This window comes from Fringilla coelebs (assembly GCF_963513975.1).
Source record: "Fringilla coelebs genome assembly, chromosome: 2".
NCBI lineage: Eukaryota > Metazoa > Chordata > Aves > Passeriformes > Fringillidae > Fringilla > Fringilla coelebs.
The window spans coordinates 96,839,328-96,864,643 of NC_140029.1; the positions used below are offsets into that span (position 1 = coordinate 96,839,328).

Below are 25,316 nucleotides of genomic sequence, written 5' to 3' on the forward strand. Positions count from 1 at the left end.
ATGGAAAGTGTGTTTGTAGTTTGATGGGCGCAATTGAAACTGTAGGCAGCAAAGAGCTTTCTCCACCAACAGTTTTGCGAGCGCTGGTTTTGGCCAATGTTTCAAGTTTGTTACTCAGACTCTACAAGAGTGAAAAAGTTTGTTAGGGCAGAAGAGCTGGTGTTGGCCTTTGAGTGTGGTGCAAACAAGAGTATCCACTTGGAATGTGGGAGGCCATGGGTTGGGCATTGAAGTAGGAATGCCCAGGGAAGAAACTCTCTTTTAGTTCAGGGTGGGAAACTGAAACATTTTCTCAAGATTCTCCATTCCTTTATGTAAATCTAGCCTTGGCACTCAAATAGAACTTCCTCCCCTGTTCTAGATGCTGTACCTTCTGTTCACCCTTGGCCTCTGTTGAGAACCACTCCCCTTTCTGCTCCCATTGGCTGTGGCTGTGTCACCCCATCCCAGCTCCTCGCTTCTCCCCCAACCTGTTGGTTTATTTACATCCCAACCCCTCCTACTTTTCCCTGGTTATATACCTCATCACCTCCCCTGCTTGGGGCTCTCAGTGCTTTGTGCCTGGGTGCCTTGTGCTTCTGTGAGAGAGATCAGCACCCTCTTCTTTGGCTTCTTGATCCAGAGACCCTTAAACTGTGGTTGTGAGCCTTCCAGCCCACCATACCCTCCACCTCACAGTTGTATTGTGTTATTATATGTTTTAGTTGCATTAAGTTGAACTCTGGTTTATCCCAGTTCCCCCCTGTTGGAATAGTTCTGCCCCTGCTACCTCCTCCCATCCTTTTAATGTCAATCTCCCTACCCCCTCCCCATGTTCCCCAAAAGTGGCTGAACCCTTCCCTAAACCCCTTCCCACTGTCCTGTCCTTCACCTGACAGCCCATCCCATCCCATCCCTCTAGAAACTTCTACCAATGGCATCAAGTGATAGGTTCAGGCACCGGGGCCCCTCCCTCAGGTGGCCATTATTGATCCCCCTACCTGCCCGTTTCCCTGATCCCCACGCCCTCCTGTATCCCCATTGGCAGGCAGGCAAACCCCTCCCTGGTTTACTCCCCCCACTTTATAACACCCTGCAGACCCCATCCTGGCTTGTCTCCAGCTGGCTGGTCTCTCTGGGTTTGGAATCTCATTAGAGCTCCAGAATAAACCTGGACTTTACCCCCAGCTGGAGTCCACTCTCCTTTTTCTACTGATGTCATGCTTGTCTCATCCTAAAGGTGAAAGCCTTTAGCCACTCTCCCGCCCTCCCAAGGAAAGAAAGAGTGTCGCTCGCTGCTTGCAGTGCCAGAGCAAGCTGGGGTGACTCCAAGCACACACTTGGAGAGGCACTGCGACACTCACCTGGACCCTACCCTCCCTAAACCCTCTGCTGTACCTGTAATAAAACCCAGTTGGAATCCTTGAGTCAAGAGCCCTCCTTCATTTTCTGGCTGAGCGTGCAATTATTCCATCTGGGCCTGTGTTGGCTGCACAGTTTATAAGCGTCAAAATAAAAGGCAATTGCAGCACGTCCTCTTCCTTTTAGAAAGTTTTATGAGCCTTCAGCTGCTCAACATGTAACTCACATCTACTGAACTGCATCCAGCTCCCTGGAGATATGCACTTTCCCCTCAAGATCTATGTACCTTCTTGCACGCTAACTCTTGAAGATCCCAAACTGCTTCAAAATGTCCATCAGCTGCTCTCAAAGAAAAAGTCCTACAACAAAAAGGCAATGCTGGCCATAATAGTCTCTTTGCAGTCTGTAAACTAAACAAAACCAAATTACTCAACAAAAACCCCAATCTGTAATTTTGAAAAAACTTCTATTGAAAAGTAGTAGAAACACTGGGAAAAGTGTAAGTTAACTGTCAGTGTGCCTAAAATTCATAAAATGAATTCCTGCTATACAGTAGCTCCAACATGTTAACAACATGATTTGCAAGTCTGCATTCTCAGACCTCCAAAAAAGGTGGCTGCACACACAAGAAGGTTCTTCTGATGAGTTACAGCAGCCTCTCATAGAAGAGAAGATAGGCTTGGGAGCTCAGCACTTTGGACACAGAGACAGGTTGTACGTGGGTATCGCTGATGTGGAACCACTGACCTTTGACTGGCTCAGTTTCTGAACCTGTGAAAGGAAAAATTTAGGAGCAAAAGTTATTACAAAGAATTGAAGCAATCAGTTCTATTACTGTTCTTCAGTATGAATCATAGAGTACAATCATAGAACGACTGAGTTGGAAAAGACTTCCAAGATGGAATCCAACCTATCAACCATTGCCTTGTCAACCGGAGCAGAGCACTGAGTGTGACATCTGGCTGTTCCCTGAACACCTCCAGGGATGGGGATGTTGCCACATCCTTGGGCAGCCCCTTCCAATGCTTAACCACCATTCTGTCTTCTTTTCTTCCTAATGCCCAACCTGAACCTCCCCTGGCACAACTTGAGGCCATTTCCTCTCATCCTGTTACTGGTTGCCTGGGAGAAGAGCTGGACATCCACCTTGCTACACACTCCATTCAGGCAGTTCTGAAGAGTGATAAGATCTCCCCTGAGCATCCTTTTCTCCAGGCTAAGCTGTCCCAGCTCCCTCAGCCATTCCTTATATCATTTCACGAGCTTCATTGCCTTTCTCAGAGAACTTATCCGCCATGGCAGGAGGTTGGAACTACACGATCTTTACGGCCCCTTCCAATGCAAACTATTTTGTGATTCTGTAAGAAATAATTTGTAAAATATTTCTAATTATTTACCTTGAGATTGTCCTCGAAGAACAAGATCAGAGAGGTGGTTGTTCATAGCTCTCATTTTAACATAAGCAGTGTAGTGCCCAGACCTCATTGTTCCGCTGTGTTCAACAACTCCATAGAGAGAGTACAAGACCTTTGTATTCCCTTCAGCCACATTCTAGAAAACCACAAGTTTAGCTATGTCAGCCAAGTGCTGGGTTTTGAAGAATGTAAACTCTTTGATTTTTTTGCTGATGAAATGGAAACTGATCATTAGAGATTCATGCAAGCACTACAGTTATGAGCAGTGAAGTACAAGTTATCACACAAAGCAACAGTCTTGACAAGCATTGTACAAAGATTTTGCTATGCAGCTTTGTTTTGAAAGCACATTAGAACATGGGAAAGGAGAATCTGATTGTTTTCCCACTTACTTTACATTTAGCTGTACAGAAAGGAGCCAAGTCTATCACTTCTGGGAACTTGATATGCCTGTTAACCTTCTGCAGATTAAATCCAGCCTTAAACAACCAAAGTAGAGGGAAACCCCCATAATGTTAAAATGGAGCATATTAAAACCACGCTTAGTTACTAAATGTTTCAGGTTAAAGTTTCAACAATACAAATTAGTTTTACATTACAGAAAAGTGAGAAAAAGCATTTTTTTTTCTCTGATGTCCAGTATTCCAGCATTATTTCCTTGCCCCCACATGGTGCACTGGAGCACAGGTTAAGATGGCTCTTCAGCTCACTCATACATTAATGTAATAACAGCAGAAGTGGAAAAAGAATCAGCTCTAATGCACTTCAGTAACTATGAGGACAACTCTGGCTTCTCAGATACTGTAACATGCCTGAGGATCTGATCTTAGAACACCCGAACTGACGCAAACTGCTCCCACCTTAATCAAACAATCGTCTAGTATCAAACTGGAAAAACAAAAGGAGATGATAAATGTTATTTTCTTCATATTACAGTCTCTTGGATCAGGCTACACATTTCCATTTTCTATATGAAATTGATTTTCATCTAATTAAAGTTGCCTCCCTTATTTTTCAAGCATATTCACCAAAAACACCAAACAGGTTTAAATTTAGAAGTACTATCTCCCTTTCCTTTCCTCCTTCTCTCTTGAAAAGCTAAAGCCCTGAGTCAAAAATGTTTCTACAACTTGGGAATAAACAGGTAAGTGACTTCAGTGTCTGTAAATAAAACTTAAGTTACTTTGCCTTCCTTTCATCCTTCCTTCTGCTCCACAAGGCTCAGAATCCTCTCTTTTCCACTTCTGCCAAGTTGTTACTCATTTGTTACTAGTAAGGGATCCTATTTACCTATACCTACTGAAATATATGAGCCCATGAGCAGCTGTAATAGTAGGAAACCACTAATGCTAAGATTCTGCTTTATACAGTAAGCAGTAAGAATAATGAGGGAATATGTTGTGAATACATTCACAAAACAGTATTTTCCAGTTAATTAAGGGAATATTCTTTCAGGGAAACACACCTTAGTGCTTCAAAGATCCCAAAACACAATGCCACATACTAATGCCTTCTGAACTTTGGGAAAAAACCCAAAGTTTTATACAAAATAAACCCAAGTTTTATACAAAATAAAAGTAATGTTAGCATGATTTCAAGTTAAGCTAATACTACACCCATATGTATATGCATGTACATATTAACTTGAGGCTATATACATGTATCAACCTGCTACTTACCTGCTGAAATCTCTTTAAGTGAAGGGTTAAAATTGGAGGAGCTAGAGAGATGAGCATCTGCTTTTTGGCATTAGTATAAACATACTTCTTTTCACCTGCAGAAAAGAAAAATCACCAGATTAAAACAAGTGTTTTATATCAAAACAAATGTTACAGCAGCAATTTATTTTTACTAAACTGTTATAATGTCATCTATTACAAGACCTGAGAAGCTGAGCATTCCCCTTTAATACAATGAATGAAAGTAGACTAAGTTATACAAAGGATAATCCCCCCACCCTTTACCCACTCAAGAAGCAGACAGGGATATGTTTAAAGTTTTCTTTTAAAGAAGTCTGTCATACTTATGTTGTTCTTTGGTCCACAATGCCTTTGTGTACACACATCACACAATAGTTTATTGGTCTCGGTAAGTGTTTCATTACGGGTAAATTGATACAAACAATGATGGACTGAATCTTCCTCAGGGTTTAGCTCTTCCCTGTTTGCGAGAGTACAAAATGCCATTTTGGGGTCATCTGTAGATGCTTCACACATCTTGTTAGGAACAGGCTGAAGGCCATCCAAGGTATTTATGTCACTTGTGTCACTGGCACCCAAGTGGAGTTTTGAAAAGTCCGTAGCAAGCTCTTCCTCATCTTCATTGTCATCATCCTCCTCTTTCAAAGACAGGTTGTCAAGGCCATTGACAAACTTCATAGGAGCATCTAAGCCTTCCATAGAGAGATCCATGAGTGACTCGTTTTCTTCCCACTCTTGTTCTGGCTTTCCTCCATTTTCAAGTTTGCTCTGAATTTCTGTACTATTTTCCTGTATACTCAAGTCTTTCTGAGTTAAGCAGTGATCTTTGCAATCATGTGAGGATTCCTCTTCTTGCTTCTTATCAAGAGTTTCAGAGCTCATTTCAGTATTTGATTCCTGATTGTACTTGACATCTATCTCTGGCTGTTCAGTTATGCAGAGATCTGTCAAGTGAAGCACCTTCCCTTGAAGTTTTTCCTGCCGGCGTTGGCTCTGCTCATTTGAATATGTAATAAACAAGAGTACAAAAAACCAAAGTAAGTATAAATTTATAAATTTTATTTAGCATTTCTTACCACTTCTTTATAATCTTTGCTGCATGCCATAGATGCACAAGGCAGGAGGGGGAAGAATAATCTATGATTTAATGATCAGAGGTAATCAGTTCTACTAATACTGAATTTATCCTCACTCAGACATAGTTCCCATTGCTCCCTTTTATATAGTATCATCAAAAGACAGCTAATTATGTCCTTGCTATCTTCCTGATCTTTCTTGTGTCTGTATTCTAAAGTTTTGTGAATATTCTTGCAATCAATGACTGGAAAACAGTATGATACAAATTAAGGCTTCTTCAGACAGGCAACAAATTCTACTGGATATTATTCCTACTCAGCAACGCTCAACAGAACATCTTAACACCAAAGACATGGGTATAATTGGTCTTTTCAGCTGTGTATTTTGAAATGTGGAGAAGTTCTAAGCTATCTCTTTCTTCATGCAAACTAAGAAACCAAAAAGAATTTCTTGAACAGAAACAGCAAGCACAAAGTGAAATACCTATCCAAACCAACCTTGGCTTTTTTTTTGGCCTGTTTCTTCATTTTTTTCTGAAGGTGCTTACTTGTACCACGGGGCTCATATTTCTGATTTAGGTAATGGTCATGGATTTTATCCTCTTCATCTTCAGATTCCTTTTCTTTGTTTTTTTTAACGTTTTCTCTCTTTGTAATTTTCCCTTTCTACAAAACACAAAAAGCCACAGAACAACCACAGAAACAGAGATGTTACCTGAGTTTTCAACTTAGGGTGACATTTTAATGATGTAACACACAACTAACTCACACCTTGATGTAAATGGAAGGAGCATCTCACTTTGGAGTCCATATGAAACAGAATGAAACAGTATGAAAAGTAAGGCTATTGAAGGCCAAAATCTAAACCTGTAGAGGGGCAACATCACCTTTGCCTGTAACAGATTTCATTAAATGCATTGAAGAGCAATAAGCAGAGACATTTTCTGTTGAACTGCCTGCCACAGAATTTGTTTGCTTCTGCTAAAAGGAAACTTGTTTGTGGCAGAAGCCATGACACCTTTGGCTCTGGGGGTTCCATTCCAATGTTCATGAGTAAACAGTGCTACACAAAAAATCTGAAATATTATCTATAGAGATTATCAATACAAAACATAAAGCAAATCAAGTACTTAGAGTGTCTGAAAGTTAATCAAATAAGTATCCACATACTATCCTATCAACATTTCTTAACTTTATTCCATAACCTATTAGGAGAGGTGTTCTTGGACTTGGTGCAGGAAAATGGATGAAAAATGTGAAAACAAACCCCCAAAGAACTCAAACAATCTGTGTGATTTTCCAGAGACAGTTAATGAGCCACAACTTACAGGAATGACTCTCATTAAAAATCTTATTCTCTATCTTTCTGTGCAATTTTGACTTGCAAAAGAGACTTCTAGAAAGAAGCTTAAATACTGTTCCTAATGACTGTATAATAAGTGTTTTCACATGAATTAAAAAAAAAAAAAAAAAAAAAGTTGAAATGTACCTGTGTACTGTTTCTTACCTGAACATCTAGTACGGGAAGTGACAAATCAAGGAATGGCTCATGGACCAAGGACACCTTTAAATGAATAATCAAGAGTCCAATTTAATTTTGTTTGGAAACAGCTGGCTTGCTGCCAATAGGTGTATTTGCATGTGTGCATTCAAGGCCTGCTTTTACTTGTGCACTCAACTGTAAAACATGGTTCATTTACCTCCACAAATAGCTTCCAATGACCAAAAATCCAGCAGTCACATTACCACAGAAATGAGCAGGAAATATTTTTATGAATTTCAGTTATCTAGTGAGACTGCACCTCAGGTCCTAAGAGACTCATAGCTCCAATCCATCATGATATTCAACTAGCCCATTTGCTAATACACTCAAATTACTTCATTCTCAAGACATATTATCCCAGTAGCATCTTCTTAACTGTCCTCTTAACTGTGGCACTCCTACAGACTTTTCACTGTGGTAAAGGGGAAAACGTAATCCCCTGAATGAAAAAGGAAAGGGCTCCATAACAATTGATTTGGTCTATGATCTGTACCCCTGGAAGGTGTTCACTGGGAATCTAGGAGAGAATTTTGGCAGAGGCAGCTTGCGGTTGTTGACCTCTCTTTCTGGAAGGCTTTTGAAAGGCACTGAAAGATTAACTTTAAAACACAATGGAACAAAGATTCCAGCCAATCATTCTCCTTTTTGAAAAGCATGCAGCTAGTCAAGTCTTATTTCTACAGACAGTCACTTTGGGGTTCTCCTGCAGATTACAGGACATGACACTCTAGGTTATTCAGAGCAGGAAGTTTACTTACAGTTCTGCATTCCTCACACATAATTGTGCTGGTTAATTCTCCACCAAAGATTCGATCTACAAAACTTTGTATTCCCTTTTTCTTTTCATATTCTGAGAATTCAAAAAGTATATACTGAAGTTAAAAGTATTACACACTGTATACTGGCAACCAATCTCATTACGACATACCGAATAAAAAAAGGAGAACATGCAAGATGTATGATGGAACATGTTGGCCTGTTCTGGTTTCCTCAGGATAGCAAGTACAGCAAGATTCTTAAATTAAGTCTTTTGTAGATCAGAAGAATGGGGATGAAAATACATTCCCAGAACACAGCTTGGTTAAACCATACCTCTACCACTTTCTCTGCTCAAATGCATTTCCCTATTTTCTCAGAAGTACTCCATCTCAGTAAGAATTCCTGTTTTCTCTCAAAACTGAAACAACTATCTGAACTTAAAAAATGTGGACCAACTTTTGTCAGACAAACAAAACCATTTTCCTCAAGTTGTAATTTCAGAGTAACATAGTCTGAATTTAAATTGTGAGATTATCTCCTAAATCATGTTGAAAAGTTTAAAAATTCTTCTGTTCACTGTTTGGAGTTTTTCTATACTACTGTTAGGTAACAATGGATTACTAGCAGCTGCATAAATTATATTCACATATTAGTATTTTAATTTCTTACATGTTTGCATTCCTAATCATTGCCCAAACATATTTTAGTGTATGATGTCTACAGAATCAACTCTCTCTTATCCTGTTAAGAAGGAAATGCGAACAAAGTTCAGCTAGACATTTAAATATAGACTAAAATTATTGAGCCTTTTATGCTAGATACATGCATACTCAAGAGGTCATAAAATTGTACAAATAAACATGTATGTTTTAGTTGATGCTATTAATGTTACTTTATATACTTCAACAAAGGAGACTTTACAAGTTACTGATGCTGTGATAATTTACCTTTAATTTTCTTTTTAACTTCTTCTTCATTTTGTTTGTTAGAGTCACTCAGTGCCTTTAGCATTCCAATGCTTATTTGCTGAAATTTTCAAAACAAATATACTCTGTAAAATTTCCTAAAATAATGCAGTTAGCTACTTCATTTTATGATGTGTTTCAGATGGGGGAAAAAGTATAATCTTCACCAACTTAGAAAATCAATTCAAACAACACAAATACCTGTAGATACCAAAAAAAAAAAAAAGAAATCAACGGGGAAGTTGCAACCATAAGATTAGTATGTAAGAAAATCAGTCTAAGGATTAAATACTTGTGCAAATTAAAACTAGCAAAAAAACCACAGGAATTCCTACAGGTGTGCTTCAGAAATTATAAGGATATTCTTTAGGGTGCCTACACATACTCCAAACCCACTTTTTCTGTGGGTTCTCTTTGCTAATATGGTTAAAGTGAGTGCTATGGACAGCACAACCACACTACAGAAGCTGACATATCTCAGGAAATATGTTCTTTCTCCCATGAGCAGAAGAAAGAGTCTGAGTCCAGAGTACAAAGACAAGGGTATGCACAACTATGACTCTAGCACTCACCTGGATTTCTTCCGCTCTCATTCCATCAAGTAGGTAACGAAGCAGTTCATGACTGTCTTGCTGCTGATAACTTTTGAATCGTATTGCTCTGTTAAATGAAATTTTAAAGTATAACTGAACTCAGAGATAAAGCAAAAATTATTCACAGCAAAGATATATGGACAAAGTCTCCAGAATGTAAGTATATAAAAGCAACAAGTGTCTACATATAGTATTTTCTAAAAATATGATGCCAGCTACTCAGTATGTCACTGAGTAGCTTTCATTTTACTGCTATTCATTTCTATTTTGCTCTTCTTTCAAAAATTAAGATTTCTTTCAATAATAAAAAATTATTCTACAAATTTTATATGCTGTGTTCTGAGCTAGAGATAAAAAGGAGGAAAAACTGACAGTCTTAAACAACAAACTTTTTCCTACCCACTATGACTTGCAATTGTACAGATACTTACTTTTTACAAACCTGAGCAAAAAGTTCCTTAGGAGTCACTACCCCTTTTTTTGTCTCTTGCATTTCTGTCACAAACTGATGCATGGCTAGTGTTAAAGGACCCGGTTGATCTAATTTTATTAGCTGAGGTTCCTGTTTGAAAGAAAAGCAACAGAGCTGTTTTGCCTTAATTCAGTGGCAGATTCTTTTGCATAAGTTTTTCCTTTTCAGTTCCTGAACGTATTATTGTCAAATAGAATACCCAAAATTCTAAAATGGCAGTAAGTTAACCTGACAAAAACAATGTGTGGCTCACCATGAACCAATAGCACAACTCACTTATGTATTGCTTCGTTCAAAGTCTGGATTTCTTACCTTTGCTAGCAAAAAACCCCAAATTTCTTAAAAAAGGTTGTGCATTTTCTGTTATCCAAATCTCTAACTGTAATGACAGGTGTGGTATTTAAATTAGTGCTACAGACATCATCTAATTTCGTATTTTGCACTTAGACAAGTGGCACTATAGCAAGAGTCACACATTTTCATCCTTTAAATACCATCATCATAATGCAATGACAAAGTATTGAATCACTGCTCTTACCCTCTTAACAAAATACCACCACTGACTTCAGAAGCAGCTTCATAGAAAGCAGTGGTGAAGCTCCTGCTGATTTTACACACTAATCTTGTTAGTATTTAGCTGGAACATGTAGGAGAAGGGACTGTAAGCAACCCTTCCCCTGATGAATCAGGGCTGTGCTAACTATAAAAGAGTGGAAAGAGCCTTGCCTGTCCAATGAGGATGGGTGTTATAAAAGAGTGGGTTAGCTTACTCAGGGCAGTCTGCTGGGGATGAAGTTGGAATCTGCTGGCTATGAGTAGGAAGCTGGCAATAGGAACAGCTTTAAAATTGACAGATAAGTATTGCTGGTTTCCTTAACAGACTAGAAGCTGAGGACAAACACTACGGAGGTCAAAGCATATTACCATGCATAGCTCAGGTGACTCAATTTTAATTGTTGTGCCAGGTATTTTAGCTTCTTTTAGCAGCTCCCTCAGGACTGGAGTTTGTGATAAATTCTGTAGAACACAAAAGACAGAAAGAGATTGGAAAATGGGGACAACAGGAAGGGCAGTTGAACTCCACTAGTCATGGAATTTGTAGCAACCAGTTTAGTAGAAATTTATTTTCCCAAACACAGAACTAAAGTGGTTAATTACCACTCTAGAATCCTCATCTGTGCTTAAGATTTAAATGTACATTCTGTATAGTTAAGAGGACCTCCAATGCCCTCTATAAGCATTACTTCATATTGCAGAAACCCTAAATGTATTTTTCTTATACAGACTGATCTTCTGACTAGAGTATTTACTAGTGCCTATTTTTAAAAATTCAAAGGATAAAATGCAATGTACGCATTTGCTTGGTTTAAAAAGTGTTTAAAAGTAAATCAAAAGCAGTTTACTAAAATCTGCAAGTACAGTGGGAATTTTGTTTGAGTAAAGCTTCAGTATCAAAAGCCAAAGAGGACAAGATAATGTCGATTTCAATACACATGAAAGAACAAGTTTATTCTACACTTCTGAGCTAAACAAGTCACACAAGATGGCAATGCCTGCAACTTGCTCATCCTGTTTTTTTCATCCAATATTTACTTTTGATTTCCTTTTGCTGAGAGAAACATTTTTATTACAATAAACACTCATGGTTTTTGAGTACTAATCTCTTATAGTCTAAGAGGTCACAAGAGTGAAATATTTCATATTTAAAAAAAAATAACTAGAAGTTGGCAAGCTTATTTTATTTCAGTGAAAAATACTGTCCCTCAAGGACAACACAGTTTATTGTATTTATCCTTAGAGCAAGTCTGAACCTGCAGCTCCATTTCTTCGTATTTCTCTGGGCCAACACACTATTTTTAGAAAGAAGCCATCATTCCTGGCAGATAAAAAAATCACATGCTAATTGTATCACTAAAATGCTGGAGGCAGGGTTGTTGTGGACTGTTTTTCATTTTGTTTGTGCCTTTTTTTCCTATTCAAAATTTTTCTAAAAAAAACAGCAAGTCCTGTACCTGCATCACTGCATTAAAGAAACATGTATTCCCCAAGTTACTAAGTCCTTTTACAGTGACTTCTCCATTAGCAGTTGAATGAGAATTTTCTTCTTTAAGTGAAACTTCTTTTTCTTGTACATTTTTGCTGTCTTTTTCTACTTTTTTATTTTCAACTTCTTTGTTCTCTTGTTTTTCGACTGAAATAATAAAAACATATCACATGTTAACATAGTTATAGGGTATAGCCTAGGAAACATTATTACAGCAGGCAGCAATCTATGATGTTTAGAGCTTATACAAATGATAATTAATTCTTTAATTTTTATATATAAAACTACTGGTTTAAGTTCTTAAATTGTCTAGAAGTTAAAAAAAACCACAAAACAACAAATTGCAAACCCCCTGAAATGCCATTTCGAATCAGCAAGCAAATTGAACATCTCTTGGCACACAAGCTATTTATGCCAACATACTCTGAAATTCTTCAGGATTCAGAATGTTCCTGTTAAAAATCACCTATGTGAGGGCTTTCTACAACATCCAACTGGTTTCCCCTGTTAAAGCATTCTGATAATAATTTCATGTAATTTCATGTACCTAAACAGATGATACTGAAAGGTTTATATTCTTCAAGACGAGTTAAAAATATTTTCCCCCAAATTATTTTGGTGTATTGCTGAAAATTTCAACGACCTGTTTAATAAAGCTGTAAGGGAGTTCCAGGCAGTTTTCAAAATAACATCCACCCTGGTTCTACCAGATTGGCAGTCAGCTATGGATTAGGTTTCTGGTAAATAGGGCTGAGAGTGAATACTATCCATGAAATCAAGTAACACAAGTTCAGAAAAAGCAAGGAAAACAGACAATAGAATCTTAGGACAAGAAACAGATAGATGAACAACAACACACAGAACACATGAAACAGGTTAACAACTGCACTCAAGTATTCATTGGTTTTCCAGTTCAAACCCAAGAAGAAAATTTTGTAAACTGATATGAAGTTCAACTGTGTGTCTGGGAAAGACTGACCACTCAAAAATCTCTGCTCCCTATGGGAAAACCTCAGTTGCTTTCTGAAAAAATTGAATTCAGAGACAGCCACGGGGCATTGCTGGATGTTTGTGTTCCATTTCCCACAAGGCCCATTATTTCACCCAAGTGTTGGAATTTCTTACAGTCATTTGTTATAACACTTATTTTCATATGCAAATTCATCCAATTTTTCTGGTGGAAATGCCTTGTACAAAACTAGTTTTGCCATACTGGAAACTAGGGGGGGTTTTGCTGGGTTTATTTTCTTTTAAACAATCATATTTTACAGATAGACTGCAGGCTGAACACAGTATTTTAGAATTCTAAAAGGACTGCAGCTGCCTAAAGTAAACATACAGATCCAGTGGTAAAACCTCTGTATACTACTCCTTCCATTAGGATATGTGCTGCAACAGCTGGAGACTTAGTCATTCCCAATACATTCAAAAATACCCACAAAAAGACTTTAGAAAAATCAAATCAAATTATCCTTAAGCAAGGACAATTTTTCTTTAGATCCCTAGACAGACTGAGCAACACTGATGAATAAACACAGCACCCTAAGTACTGAAAGTCAAATGCCTATTTGCAGAAAAAATGAATGTTGCATTTTAAAAAAAGTCACAGTAAAACTGTCTTTTTTTCTGCCTATTATTGTATGTTTTGTCTGTAAATGTTTAGGGGATGCTGAGCAAAATCCTGGTCTAATTAGGCCTATGGGCTACTAAGATGTTACTTATGCTATCAGAATTGTGACAAAGAATATTAAAAAAGGAGAGAAATTAGTTTTTCCCTTTACCATAAGGAGCGAAATCTAATTTTGTGTAAATTCTGGATTTATAATACTGTCTCCAACACTTAGGAGACCTTCTGATTTATTCTACCTATACTATAATTACTTACCTGCATGTGATGAGTCAATACCAACTTGTTTTCTAACAAAATCCACAGTCTGGCCCAAAAGAGTTGTAGTTTTATATGGAACTTCATTATCACATAGGTAGCACCTGTCTCCGCCGTCCCCAAAAGAAAACAATTAATCCTATTTTTTTTCTATTATTTAAAATTCCTAAGCTATTTACTTTTTTGATGCAATTCATTACAAAGTTATAAAATTTTACTAGGTTTAGTGTAAGATTTATAACTCTTAGAGAAGAATTCAATCTACTTGTCACAAAAATAAAACACTTAAAAATTATCTTTAGTAAATTATTTTGGTGACTGGTGGTTGCAATTTACAAGTATAAATTAGACTTTTAAAAGATGTGCTTAGAAACCCTGCAGCAACAAAAAGAAAAGCTTGGAAAACTTTGCCAAAATCAAGAAACTAAGATATCAAGCCTTAATGGAAATGACTTATGAATATTATGGCATAGAAAAATATTTTGAATATTCCAGCCAAACGAATATTTAATTGTATTTAAGTCAGATAAGAAATAACTCAAGTGTCCACCCTTAAACTTGCAGACTTGTATTTGCTCTTCTACTGCTGATACAAACGCCATTTGTCTCTTTATGAGCAAAGAAGCTCAGGTTATGCCAGTAATGTGCTTTAGAGAAAATTGTAGGAGAAGCTGCAGTCATAAAGGCTTGAGAAGGGTAAAACCATGACAGGACACAAACATCTGAAGGAGTTTTACATGTACCAATTTTGAAGTTCCACCCAATCAACTCTTCAAAGAAGTACTGATACTTCTGCATTTTGGAAAACACCAATTACAGTTCTTAGGCAGACATCAGATTACCATAAGTCAGACTCAATTTTCTGACATTAAAAGCAGCAGAAGTCTGTAGCAAAGTGTTTCCCCAAATCCCCAGCCTCCCTGGCATTAGCTATAGTAATCACGTTTTCTCATATTTCATTTAAAAAACTGACTCAGCTTTTGGATCCCTGATTGCTTGTCTATTGTCTATCTGGTTAATAATAAAAATAGACATTCTCACTCCTGGAATTACAAAGTATAGTTACTTCCATGGTGTGTTTTAACACCATAGCCTTCTATCTGTCAAAAAAAAATAGACAATCTTGAAAGAATCAAGGTATTGGAAAAGGTTTTGTTAGTGATGGCTGTTTGACCAGCACTGAAAATAAGTACAATAGCAGTTGTAAACTCAAAAGAGCAGAACTTAGTGAATACCTAGAAGTCTCACTTTCTTCTCCACGTCTTTAAACTCTTTACAGTTATTATTTATATCCAATTTGAAACATGTGCAACCACAGACAGGTTTGGTCACACATTCATATGATTAATAAAAGAATTTTTATTAGATTTAGAATTTTGATTAAAAATTTGATCAGAATTTCTGTACTAGGCCCACTGCGAAAGAGAGGTCTTGGGAGTGGGTTTGATCTATAATTAATTTATAGCCAATTTATGAATTTTTGAATAATTTCTTGGGCAAGTTTGTACAACCAAGAAATTCTAGAAGGAAGCCAAAACATCTTCCACAACTTCCTCTTATTTGTAAGTATTTTGATTAAAAAACAGGGAAAATAGGGCACTTCAAACCCACAATTTTACCACTAATTTAAATTCACAAAGACAAGCTCACTAGTTCATTAGTTATTATGTTACTGACAATGTCCATTTCCATTCTAGAATTCATTAAAAGTAGTGATCATTACATGTAAGTACTAAGTATGATCAAGTGAATAGATAGTGTTACATAAAATGAACACAATGACAGATACTAAATTGCAAAACCACATTACTAAGCAAAACAAAAACTCTTTATGTCAAGTACAATATTTGCTACTGATCAACATTTGTGTCCATGTGTCAGTATTCTGACCAAGTAAAAACAGTAAAATATTAAGTCAAACACATTTACTACTTGGTCAAGTTCAACCTTAATTATGAAAATTTCTAAATCATAAATTCTACATGAAAATAACACTTATTCTACAAATCTCAGCAAAGACTGCTGGAAATTACATGTTTGGAAACACTTTAATATACGTCTAGAGAGAAATCTCAGAATTCACAAAGAAAGGGCAAATTATATTCCAGCCTTTGTTGCCCTCCAGCTCTGTCTTGTGCTGCCTGACAAACTCACCACACACTCCAGTTGTCCAAATTGAGAACCAAACAGTGGGGATCTGATCTTGGTGTTTCATAATGCTTTAAAGCATGCTGGTCTGGAGAATTTCTGTCACAGCCCTAAAATATTGATAACCACAAGTGTCACAAAATTCCTTTGACTGCCAATGAAACATATATAAAATCAGAGTAAACACAAAAGTATTACAATCAAAACTGTTCAGTTATGTTCAACTAATCTGTTAGGATAAAGAGATGGATATCTATTTCAAAATATTTATTTCTGCAGATGGATAAAGCTGCTATGGGACTGAACATTTAATGAACAAATTCCAGTCTAAACACCTGAAAGAACAAAACAGAACCAAAACCTCTTCAGCATGCAGAGTTCTAAGTTTCATGAACTAACATGAGCATTAAGATCTTGTAAAAAAAACCCACGGATTAGGAGTATTTTTATTTTCTTTCCAAAAAAATTCAAACTTTCTAGGAAAACAGGTCCTCAAGATGGTGTTTTAGCCTTAAGCCTAGTAAATGTCTTTGAGCCATCTTCCAAGTACTTCATTTGACATACAGAGCAGACATATTTAAATCACACTCTACAGTATGTAAAGTCATCTAGGTAGCACCATCTTTACAATAAAAAAAGAAAATATAAGAGTTTAATTAGAAACTCTCTTGTTCTGCTGCATTATGAGACACTGAAAGGTATTAAGACAAATTAACAACAAAAGAGATACCCTATGGCCACATTTTAGGCATAACCATATCGAAGTGCCTTCATCAGTCTCCTCCTCCTCAGCCTTCTCTTGTGTCTTACTGTCTGCCTTGCAGTCCTGACAAACATGCCATTCCACATTCTGCAGTGCCTTTCTCACATGTCCTTGATCCAGTCCTTTACGAATATGCTTGCACACAGGTTCTACAAATTAAAAAGCACAAGAAGGATGTAGGTAGCATAACAAATGCAAGCTTTGAATACACTGGCAGTAATCCAAAAGCTAGGACAGTCTTTCTAGAGCCAATGAAACATAGACAATTTATCAGAGTATCTGAAAGAAACCTTTTGTTACCACCATTGACAATATGGGTATACTGTTGCTGCATCCTAAACTTTGAGCTGTTTTTATTGCTCAGATAGTGTGACAGCTCTGAAACTATCTTTGTTGAGGCAAGATTACAGCCTCAAGACTGCAAACTTCTATTGGCATAAGCTGAAATTGGTGCAAATTTTTGTACCTCCAGTTCTGTTACTGTCCAAGATTACAGGATTTTATCCAAGTGTAAACGCTAGCCAACAAGACACAAACATAGATATTCAGCATTCTTTTAGCCTTTCTGAAAAGCATAAGCTTCATCTATAAAACTATCATTTAAAAAACAAACAAAAAAATTTCATATATCCGCAACAACTGTTACAGTGGAATTATTCACCATGATTAATCTTAGTTTCTTTTCTAGCTTTACAGGTCTTTGTCGTCATAAGGTAAACTATTCATAGGAAAAAAATTGAGATGCCAGCAGCAGCTAGAACGTAACTGGTCCCTTTGCAGAGAAAAAGAGGAACAGTTACAGTAGACATTGACCCTGACTCCAGGAAACAAGCTGCCAACATCCCCAACAAACAAGCCAGACAAAAGTAGATACAAAAGGCATCCATTAGAGACAGAAGCTAACACAGGAAGACCACAACAATCAGGAAACCAAAGCACAGTGAACTTAAACAGGCCATCCCACCATGCCTCCTCATAAGTGCTCTCTCCCCCAATTAAATTAATCTGGTTCAAACCACTTCCCAAAAAAAGATGAGAAAGACACAATCTGTGACATGGCAGATAAGGCAGTAGAAGAGAATGCTACACAACATAAGTGAAAAAAACCTACAATAACCAAGGTAAACAAGATCAAAAATAAAAAATCACAGGTGAGATCCAGTGGAGCTAGGAGAATTAAATTTAGTATCTGTGATTAGGAACTATTTGGATAGAAGAACAGTAAGAAGAGGTTTTGACCAAAATACACTATGAGAGCTGAAGTGTCCAGAGTCAGTCCAAAATCAGCTTCTAGAATAAAGGCAAACTGGTTCACAAAAAGTACTGTAGTCACAGCTTTTACTGCTAAAGCAAGAATCTTCTAAAACAAACTTTTCACTAGGAAAATGCAACTTAAGCTTGACAGCTGACTCCACAAACCCTTTATATTCTGAGTAATTTTACACAATCTGTTTTAGTAAAGAACTGTGTGTTTGAGTTTCCTAAAAATCCAGAAACTAATCTCAGTTTTCAAAACAGGATTATTATTTTTTAGCATGCTTAGAAAAGTCACGACAGCAATATTTCTTGCTAGACTTGAGTTTCAATTAAAAAAACAGATTTTGTAGATGTGACTTCAAAGCCAGTGACTAGTGTGAAGGCCTTCTAATGTTAATCAGCTTTCAAGCGTTCTTTGAGGTTAAAATAAACATTAGGTCCACAAACTTCTCCAAGGAAACATACTCAGTATATCCGGAGACTCATCAGACTGTGCAGTTTTGCCTTTGATGCGTTTCTTGCCCATATTTGTTGTCTGTAATTGTTCCTAAAAGGAAGAGTGACCTAACAAAGAAAACAGTAAGATTAGAAAGTAGTTTTAGTTGTCCTTGTTCATTGCTACAGAAGTTATTTATATGGCCAAGCTGTCCCTTGAGGTGAATGAACTTGTTTTAATTTGACATTTTCAAAACAAAAAAATATTAACTATAGCTTAACATAAAACAATTGTAACCGTTGTATAGACAATATCACTGTGTGAATTACAAAACCCAAATTATTTAAAATGTTAAATCAAAAGCATTGCACAAAATAAGACTGGAAGCTTCATTATCAAAAATCCTATAAACCTTAAGGATTTAAAAAAACACCACAGGAATTTTATGAAAAATAATTGGTTTTGTCCCAATTCAATCTTGAAGAATTTGCAACCTTTTTATTTTGTTTACCGCAAATTTCCTGTGTCTTTGACAAAATCTGACACAAGTAAAATACTCTTGACATATTTGAAGATACACAGACCAAGGGAATTCTGATATTTCAATTTCTTCACTGGGGAAGATTTATCTTCACCTTTATTTATCATCACCTTCCCCACCTATCAAGCAAATAATTCAGACAGGTCTGTTATCCACTATAGCTGTGGACCTTTCTCAGCAAAAGTGATCTACCACTTCAGTCCTAACCCAAGTGTTTGGCTTCAGATAGGCAGCTACTGCACATGTGATAAAATATTTTTAGTTTCTAGTCTGTGTGGCAGCCTGCATTGAGCTAGTAAAGTCCCAAGAAAAGAAGCGAAGAGGGCCTTTGCATAATCTCCACAGATATTTTATTCAGCTGCCCAGTAAGATGTTCAGGTCCCAGGCACACACATATGGAAGGTCCAAGCGTATCAGTTTCTGAGCGGCCTGGGGGTGAGCCCGGGCTCGGGGCAATAGAAAGATAAGGCACAATCAGGGAATAGGGAGGGAGCGGCTCAGGGACATAGGAACAGGGGAACGAGGCAATGGGGTCTCAACAGCTTTTTGAGGTTAAGTTTCTTGTGTTTGCCTAAACCAGGGGATGCACCCCAAGGTCTCCACAAGTCTGTATCCCCTGTACCTTACCTGACAAAAGAGTATCCAAAAATCTCAGGTAAACTTAAAACTCATGTTGTACAATGAAAACAAGGAAGCTAAAAGGGTTAAAAATCAAGTCTCTGCAATCTTTGCAGGCTAGCTTAACCCTGCTGTCCACCCTTCATATTAACACAACTAGCACTATATCTGTATCACTCCACCTTTCCAAATTCATTTCTTTGTTGGTATGTGGCAGCACACCAGCCCTAGAGCACAACTGTCTGCTTGGAATGTCACAGCCAAAATTATTAAGTCAGACCAAGAGAATCAAAGACAAAAATTAAGCTGGGGAGAGCTTAGGCATGATACTCACAGAGGACGTTTTGTATGTATTTACAAACACGAGCATGTTTGCATGAGCAATGTCTTAGGGCAGATGACCCAATTATGGCTGCTCGGCAGCCACTTCATCGAGAGCAGAATTACCAACTTTTGCAACTTTCTGCAAAAAGCTGCAACACTTGATCTCGTATAAATTATTTTAATTAATAAAATCCTTTCCAAATTGTCCTTCCTCCTGCCGGGAATGTAGGACAGCATCAACATGTGAGGGTGTTAATTAACCCAAGCTGTGCCTGGGCAGACTTGTCCAACAGGCTTTGCACCACGGCAAAGCTCTCACGAGGAATGCACAGCCTAAACGACTGAATTCTATCTTATTTTTAAAATAAGACAGAACGGTCTATAAACGACTAAAGGCGCACCTGCGTTTGACTGATACCCTGGAAAAAAGCACTGAGAGCTTCGCCTGAGGAACCTCCGGGTTGCGGCGGGCAGCAGGCCGGAACCTGTCGCCACCCGGCACTTTCCGTCCGGCGGACAGCAGGTGAGTCGTGAGTCCCGAGGCCGCAGCCCCCAAGCCCAGCCCGGCCCGCCCCTATGACCCGGCTCTGCCCGCTTCCGATTGGCCCGTGCCATGACCGACACCTGCGGCAGCCAATCAGGAGCCCCGCACCACCCGGCCGAAGCCACGGCCGCAGCGCGCCGCCGGGCTGAGTCCCAGACTGGGAGGAGAGTGGCCTCGGCGGCAGGAGCGCGACGGCAGCAGCGCGGCGGCAGCCCCAGGGGGTTCCCGTCCCTCACCCGCCAGTGCGGCGGGGCGAACAACTTGGTGAAGCATAACTCTACCAGACGGGGTAGACAGCAACCTCTTACCTCAATCACCGCTGGAGAGGCGGCGGTCACCGGCTGCCATGCGTGCTTTTGGCGCGCTGCATTGTGGGGCCGTGACCGGGCGGGGGAGGAGGGAATGTGTGGGGTGTAGTACGCATGCGCGGGCGTGACGCCGGCTCCCTTTCCTCTCCTCTGCTCTCTGGGGGCCGCGGGGGAAGCTGAGTGGCGGTGGTGTGTTCGAACGGCATGGGAGGCTCCCCAGCGCTCAGGACACCCGAGTAGCAGCCCTGTGTGGAAGGCATTGGTTTGGTGACACACCAGCGAGTCCTGTCCCACCTCATGGCAGGGAAAACTGCGTGGGCTGTCAGTGTGTGTTACCTAGACTACCCGGCAGACACGAGCCGGTTAAGATGGGCTTGTTCGTAACTATTAATATCCGTTAAGTCTACAGCTTCCTCGGGAGGGGAACTGGACGGGAAGGCACTCTCTGGGGACCAGTGACAAGACCCGAGGGCAGGACATGAGGCTGTGTCAGGAGAGGTGTAGGGCTGGATACTTAAAATAAAAGGCTCTTTCACCCAGAGGGTGGTTGGGAACTGGAACAGCCTCCCCAGGAAAGTGGTCACTGCACCGGCCTTCCAGAGCTCAAGAAGTGTTTGAACAATGCTTTTCAGGCTCAGGGTGTGACTTACGATTGTCCTGTACAGGGTCAGAAGTCAGACTCGATGATCCTTGTTTGTTCCTTCTAACTCAGCATATTCAGTGATTCTGTATCATGATTTTCATAGGAGTAGTTAATGAACTTTGTCCCATATTCAAGCCATGTCTTTCTTCCCTATATTTTTCTTTGCTTAGGGAACAAAAATGGCCAAGCAAGAAGAAGCAGAGGTACAAATTTCAGAGTTAGATTTACTGTCTAGCATGTTTCCTTATGAAGAAGAGTTTGCTGTCACAGACCAACTTGCTCTAGCTGAACTGAAACACTATGTTGAAAACGAGTCTGCAGAGGTGCCATCTTCAAAAGTTCAGTTTATACTGAACGTAAAGACAGACATGCCTAATGCCTCAACGGTATTGTAAACACCTTTTTTAAAAAATTATTGTATTACTTTGTGGGATTTTATGGCTTATGTGAAGTAAACATTTCCTCATTTATTTTTAGGTGGAATTCTCTATGGCCTGTGCTTTACCATTTAAATATCCAACTGTTCTCCCAGAAATTACTGTGAGGTACAACTGCTAATAAAAACATTTTTAAGTTAGAGTGTATTGTACAAATACGGTTATTATCAGAGAAAGCAGTCCCTTTTTTTTGATGGTTTACTGCTGAATTAAGCCAGGTTGACAACAGTGCTGAAGAAAAGCAAATATACAAGCTTATGATTTCACTGTTGTGCTCAGCAGATAAGTGAGGGAGAGGGAAAAAGTGTGAAGGAGTCATCACCTGTACAGAATGGTTACATGTAGATACTGTTCATAGGTCTGATGCTCAAGAAGAAAGATGTGTCTCTTTTGATAAAGTTTAAGATTTACTAAAGGGGTGAAAGGATAAACGAAGGTATTACTCTTCCCTTGTCACAATGCTGTTTCTTCCAGCCTTCTGATCTTTTTATTTTTGTTTAAAGAAGTAGACTTGTGTGTTACAGGAAATTAGTTCAGCCATCGTACTTACTTTTCAAGTACCTTTTCTTGATTTTATTTTACAGATTGGTAGTGCTGTTTGTGAATTCAAGAGCTAGCACACCAATTAAATAATAATTAAGATGTTTTCATAGCTAATATGAGTTAAATATCAATAGCAAATGCATATTATCTTGCTATGCCTGATTTTCTTGGCAACTTGAAGCAAAACTTTTGAAAAGTTAGGAAGCTGGGGAAGGGTCTGGAACACAAGTCCTAATGAGAAGCAGCTGAGGGAGCTGGGGTGGTTTAGCCTGGAGAAAAGGAGACTCAGGAAGGACCTTATCACTCTCTAGAGTTACCTGAAAGGAGACTGTAGGCAGGTGGAGATTGGCCTCTTCTCCCAGGGAACTGGTGACAGGTCAAGAGGAAATGGCCTCAAGCTGTGCCAGGTTGGACATTAGGAAGAATTTCTTCATGGAAAAGTTGGTCAGTCATTGGAAGGAGCTGCCCGGAGAGGTGCTGGAGTCTCTTCTCTGGAGGTGGTCAGTGCATGATTTGATGTGGCACTCAGTGCACTGGTTTGGTTGACAAGGTGATCATCAGTCAAAGGTTGGGCTTGATCTGGGATGTCTTTTCCAAACCTAAGGATTCTATTATTCTGTGTTTTTAAAAACATGCGAAATTGTAAACACATATATATGTATATGCATTTATTTTTTTTTTTAGGTCATCAATATTAAGCCGCTCTCAGCAGATTCTCCTGAACTCTGATCTAAAAACATACTTGATGCAAAACTTCAGTGGTGAGCCCTGTGTACTGAGTGCGAGAGAATGGGTTAAAGACCACGCAGCTGCTTACATTGATAAAGATCTTTCATCCTTCTCAATGGCAGCCTCAGATGCCACAAAGTCAGAAGTCACCATGTTCACTCGATTGTGGATCTACAGTCATCACATTTACAACAAGCAAAAAAGGAAGAATATTATTGACTGGGCCAAGGAGCTCTCTCTGTCAGGGTTTTGCATGCCTGGGAAACCAGGTGTTGTTTGTGTAGAAGGTTTACAAAGTAGTTGTGAAGAGTTCTGGTCAAGGTTAGTTTTTCTTTATACTTAAATGCCATTAGTGGTTAGAATATTGCATTTTTTCGTGTTGTACATGTAGCCAGAAGGTGGAAATTCAACCACCTGCCAAGCTCTGAAGACTGAAAAGTATTTGTGTATATAATAATGGATGTACAACTCTGAATATCACTGTACTGTTGGTTGCAACAGTCAAAGAAACCAGTACTGCAGGATGCACATTTATTTCTGTTTTATTTTCCTCTGTGTTTCACTTTTATACAGATGGACTGCAGTACCCCAGTTGTGTTAGATATGTGTGCTTATATATTACTTCACATTTGTTTAATTTTGCTCCCATCATTTATCTTTCTGGCTGGTGCACACTAAATAAGCATTGTAATTTGATTGTATCAGCTAAGAGTGTGTGAGAATTCTTGGCGCAGGGAAGACAGAAGTGAGCCCTGAAACGGAAACCACATCCTCATTAATTATTTTGTTAGGAATAGCATTAAAGGTTTCCAGTCCTGAGGAGATAAAAAAACCCCAAGCTTCTGCTTATGAGAGTGTTTGCTTGTGAGTAGTATTTCTGTGACCAGCTCAGGAACCATTAGCTCTGTCAATATATATACACAAATAGAATTTATTGACTTTTGTGATAGTAGTTATTCCATAGTATTTCCCAAAACAGTCTTTATTTTATAGGTAGATTAATATTGCCTCAATTGCTTTCAGGATAAGAAGATTAACATGGAAAAGAATCCTCATTCGGCACAGAGAAGATATTTCTTTGGAAGGTGGAGGACATGCTGTGATCCAGGAGCAACGAAAGTTCCCCACTTTGGAAGAAAAATGTTTTGATGTCCATGGTGCCCAGGGAAATCATATGGACTTGGGGCAACTATATAATTTTTTAGAAGAAAAAGGATGTGCTTACATATTTCAAATGTACTTTGGGGTTGAAGGGCATTCAAGGGGTTGAAGATCAGCAGCGGCCCCAGCAGCTTTTTTAATTTAACAGCTTTTTTTGCAACAGTTGATCAGAGAGGGAATTAATAATTCATGATTCATGTGATGAATCCAGTTTTCAATATAAACAAATTGCCAGCGAAATCCTGAATAATGAAAATGAATGCTTTGTGCACTTTCTGGTGTTAAGGAGATTTAGGGTACATACCTACTTAAAATGAAAGAAAATGTGTTTGATAACCTACTGGACAGTTACAGAATTGTAGATAGATGAACAGATGGAATATGGTGAATGAATATACAAATAAGAAATTACAAAATTGCAATGTGGGTATCTCAGGAGTGAGAACATGATGTTTAAATTAATTGTTACTGTTTACATACACTTCATGAAAACTTGTTTTCTAAATAATCTTCTACTTTTAACCTGAAAGTTTAGTAAGCCATGAGACCATTATTTTATTTTTAAAAAGAATAAAGGGAGGGAACAAGTTTACAAGAGTCTTACTCATGCTACCAAGATGAGATAGGATTCCTACTCTAAGGCATAAGAATTTTCTGTTGGTAAAAGTATGTGTTCAGGTAAGATAAGATACCATGGTGTCTCCACTACATCTGTTATTTTGGTTTGTGTAAAAGCAGCAGGCTACCAAGGATCGGGTTCCCTTATAGACTGCTCAAAAACTCTGAAACGATCCTCAGCCTTCTGAGTTCCCAAGTTTTCAATCCTGTAATATGAAGTGCATTATGTTGCATGTATTTTTGAGTGGGATTTCAACAAAGTTGTATCAATTGATGCTAATTTTGCAGATACTGTATCTAAATCGCACGGTAAAAAAAGCAGACATTGGTTTCTTTTGATTAAATATTTTTTATTAAATATTGATTAAATGTTTCTGTACACATCCAGTAAAATCGCTAACATTCAGCTCTCTGGTATGGACTTGGAACACCTCTTGTAGGGATATTTTAGGG

At 38.4% G+C, this 25,316-nt stretch overlaps 2 protein-coding genes across 12 annotated transcripts; one reads left to right on the forward strand and one right to left on the reverse strand.

Moving 5' to 3' along the window:
- Window positions 1-1,459: 1,459 nt before the first annotated feature.
- Window positions 1,460-20,783, reverse strand: USP16 (ubiquitin specific peptidase 16). Of its 9 annotated transcripts, XM_084224880.1 has the most exons (19): window positions 20,733-20,783; window positions 18,427-18,525; window positions 16,672-16,853; window positions 15,948-16,051; window positions 13,794-13,897; window positions 11,877-12,055; window positions 10,789-10,881; window positions 9,824-9,954; window positions 9,372-9,459; window positions 8,782-8,860; window positions 7,834-7,925; window positions 7,040-7,096; window positions 6,031-6,198; window positions 4,780-5,449; window positions 4,436-4,530; window positions 3,149-3,235; window positions 2,739-2,892; window positions 2,089-2,112; window positions 1,460-1,700 (listed from the first exon to the last, which is right to left on the reverse strand). In XM_084224880.1, the coding sequence occupies exons 2-19, from the start codon at window positions 18,485-18,487 to the stop codon at window positions 1,687-1,689; spliced, it is 2,382 nt and encodes a 793-aa protein (XP_084081006.1). In that variant the 5' UTR covers window positions 18,488-18,525; window positions 20,733-20,783; the 3' UTR covers window positions 1,460-1,686. The 9 variants fall into 9 exon arrangements, with proteins under 9 accessions (XP_084081006.1, XP_084081004.1, XP_084081005.1 ...); XM_084224878.1 differs by having other exon boundaries at window positions 1,460-2,112; XM_084224879.1 differs by lacking the exon at window positions 7,040-7,096 and having other exon boundaries at window positions 1,460-2,112.
- Window positions 20,588-25,182, forward strand: RWDD2B (RWD domain containing 2B). 3 transcript variants are annotated; one of them, XM_084224959.1, is made up of 5 exons: window positions 20,588-20,713; window positions 21,546-21,761; window positions 21,853-21,920; window positions 23,040-23,405; window positions 24,108-25,182. In XM_084224959.1, exons 2-5 carry the CDS (start codon window positions 21,555-21,557, stop codon window positions 24,352-24,354), a joined length of 888 nt encoding a protein of 295 aa, XP_084081085.1. In that variant the 5' UTR covers window positions 20,588-20,713; window positions 21,546-21,554; the 3' UTR covers window positions 24,355-25,182. The 3 variants fall into 3 exon arrangements, with proteins under 3 accessions (XP_084081085.1, XP_084081084.1, XP_084081086.1); XM_084224958.1 differs by lacking the exon at window positions 20,588-20,713 and adding an exon at window positions 20,925-21,108; XM_084224960.1 differs by lacking the exon at window positions 20,588-20,713 and adding an exon at window positions 20,926-20,999.
- The last annotated feature ends 134 nt before the right edge of the window (window positions 25,183-25,316 follow it).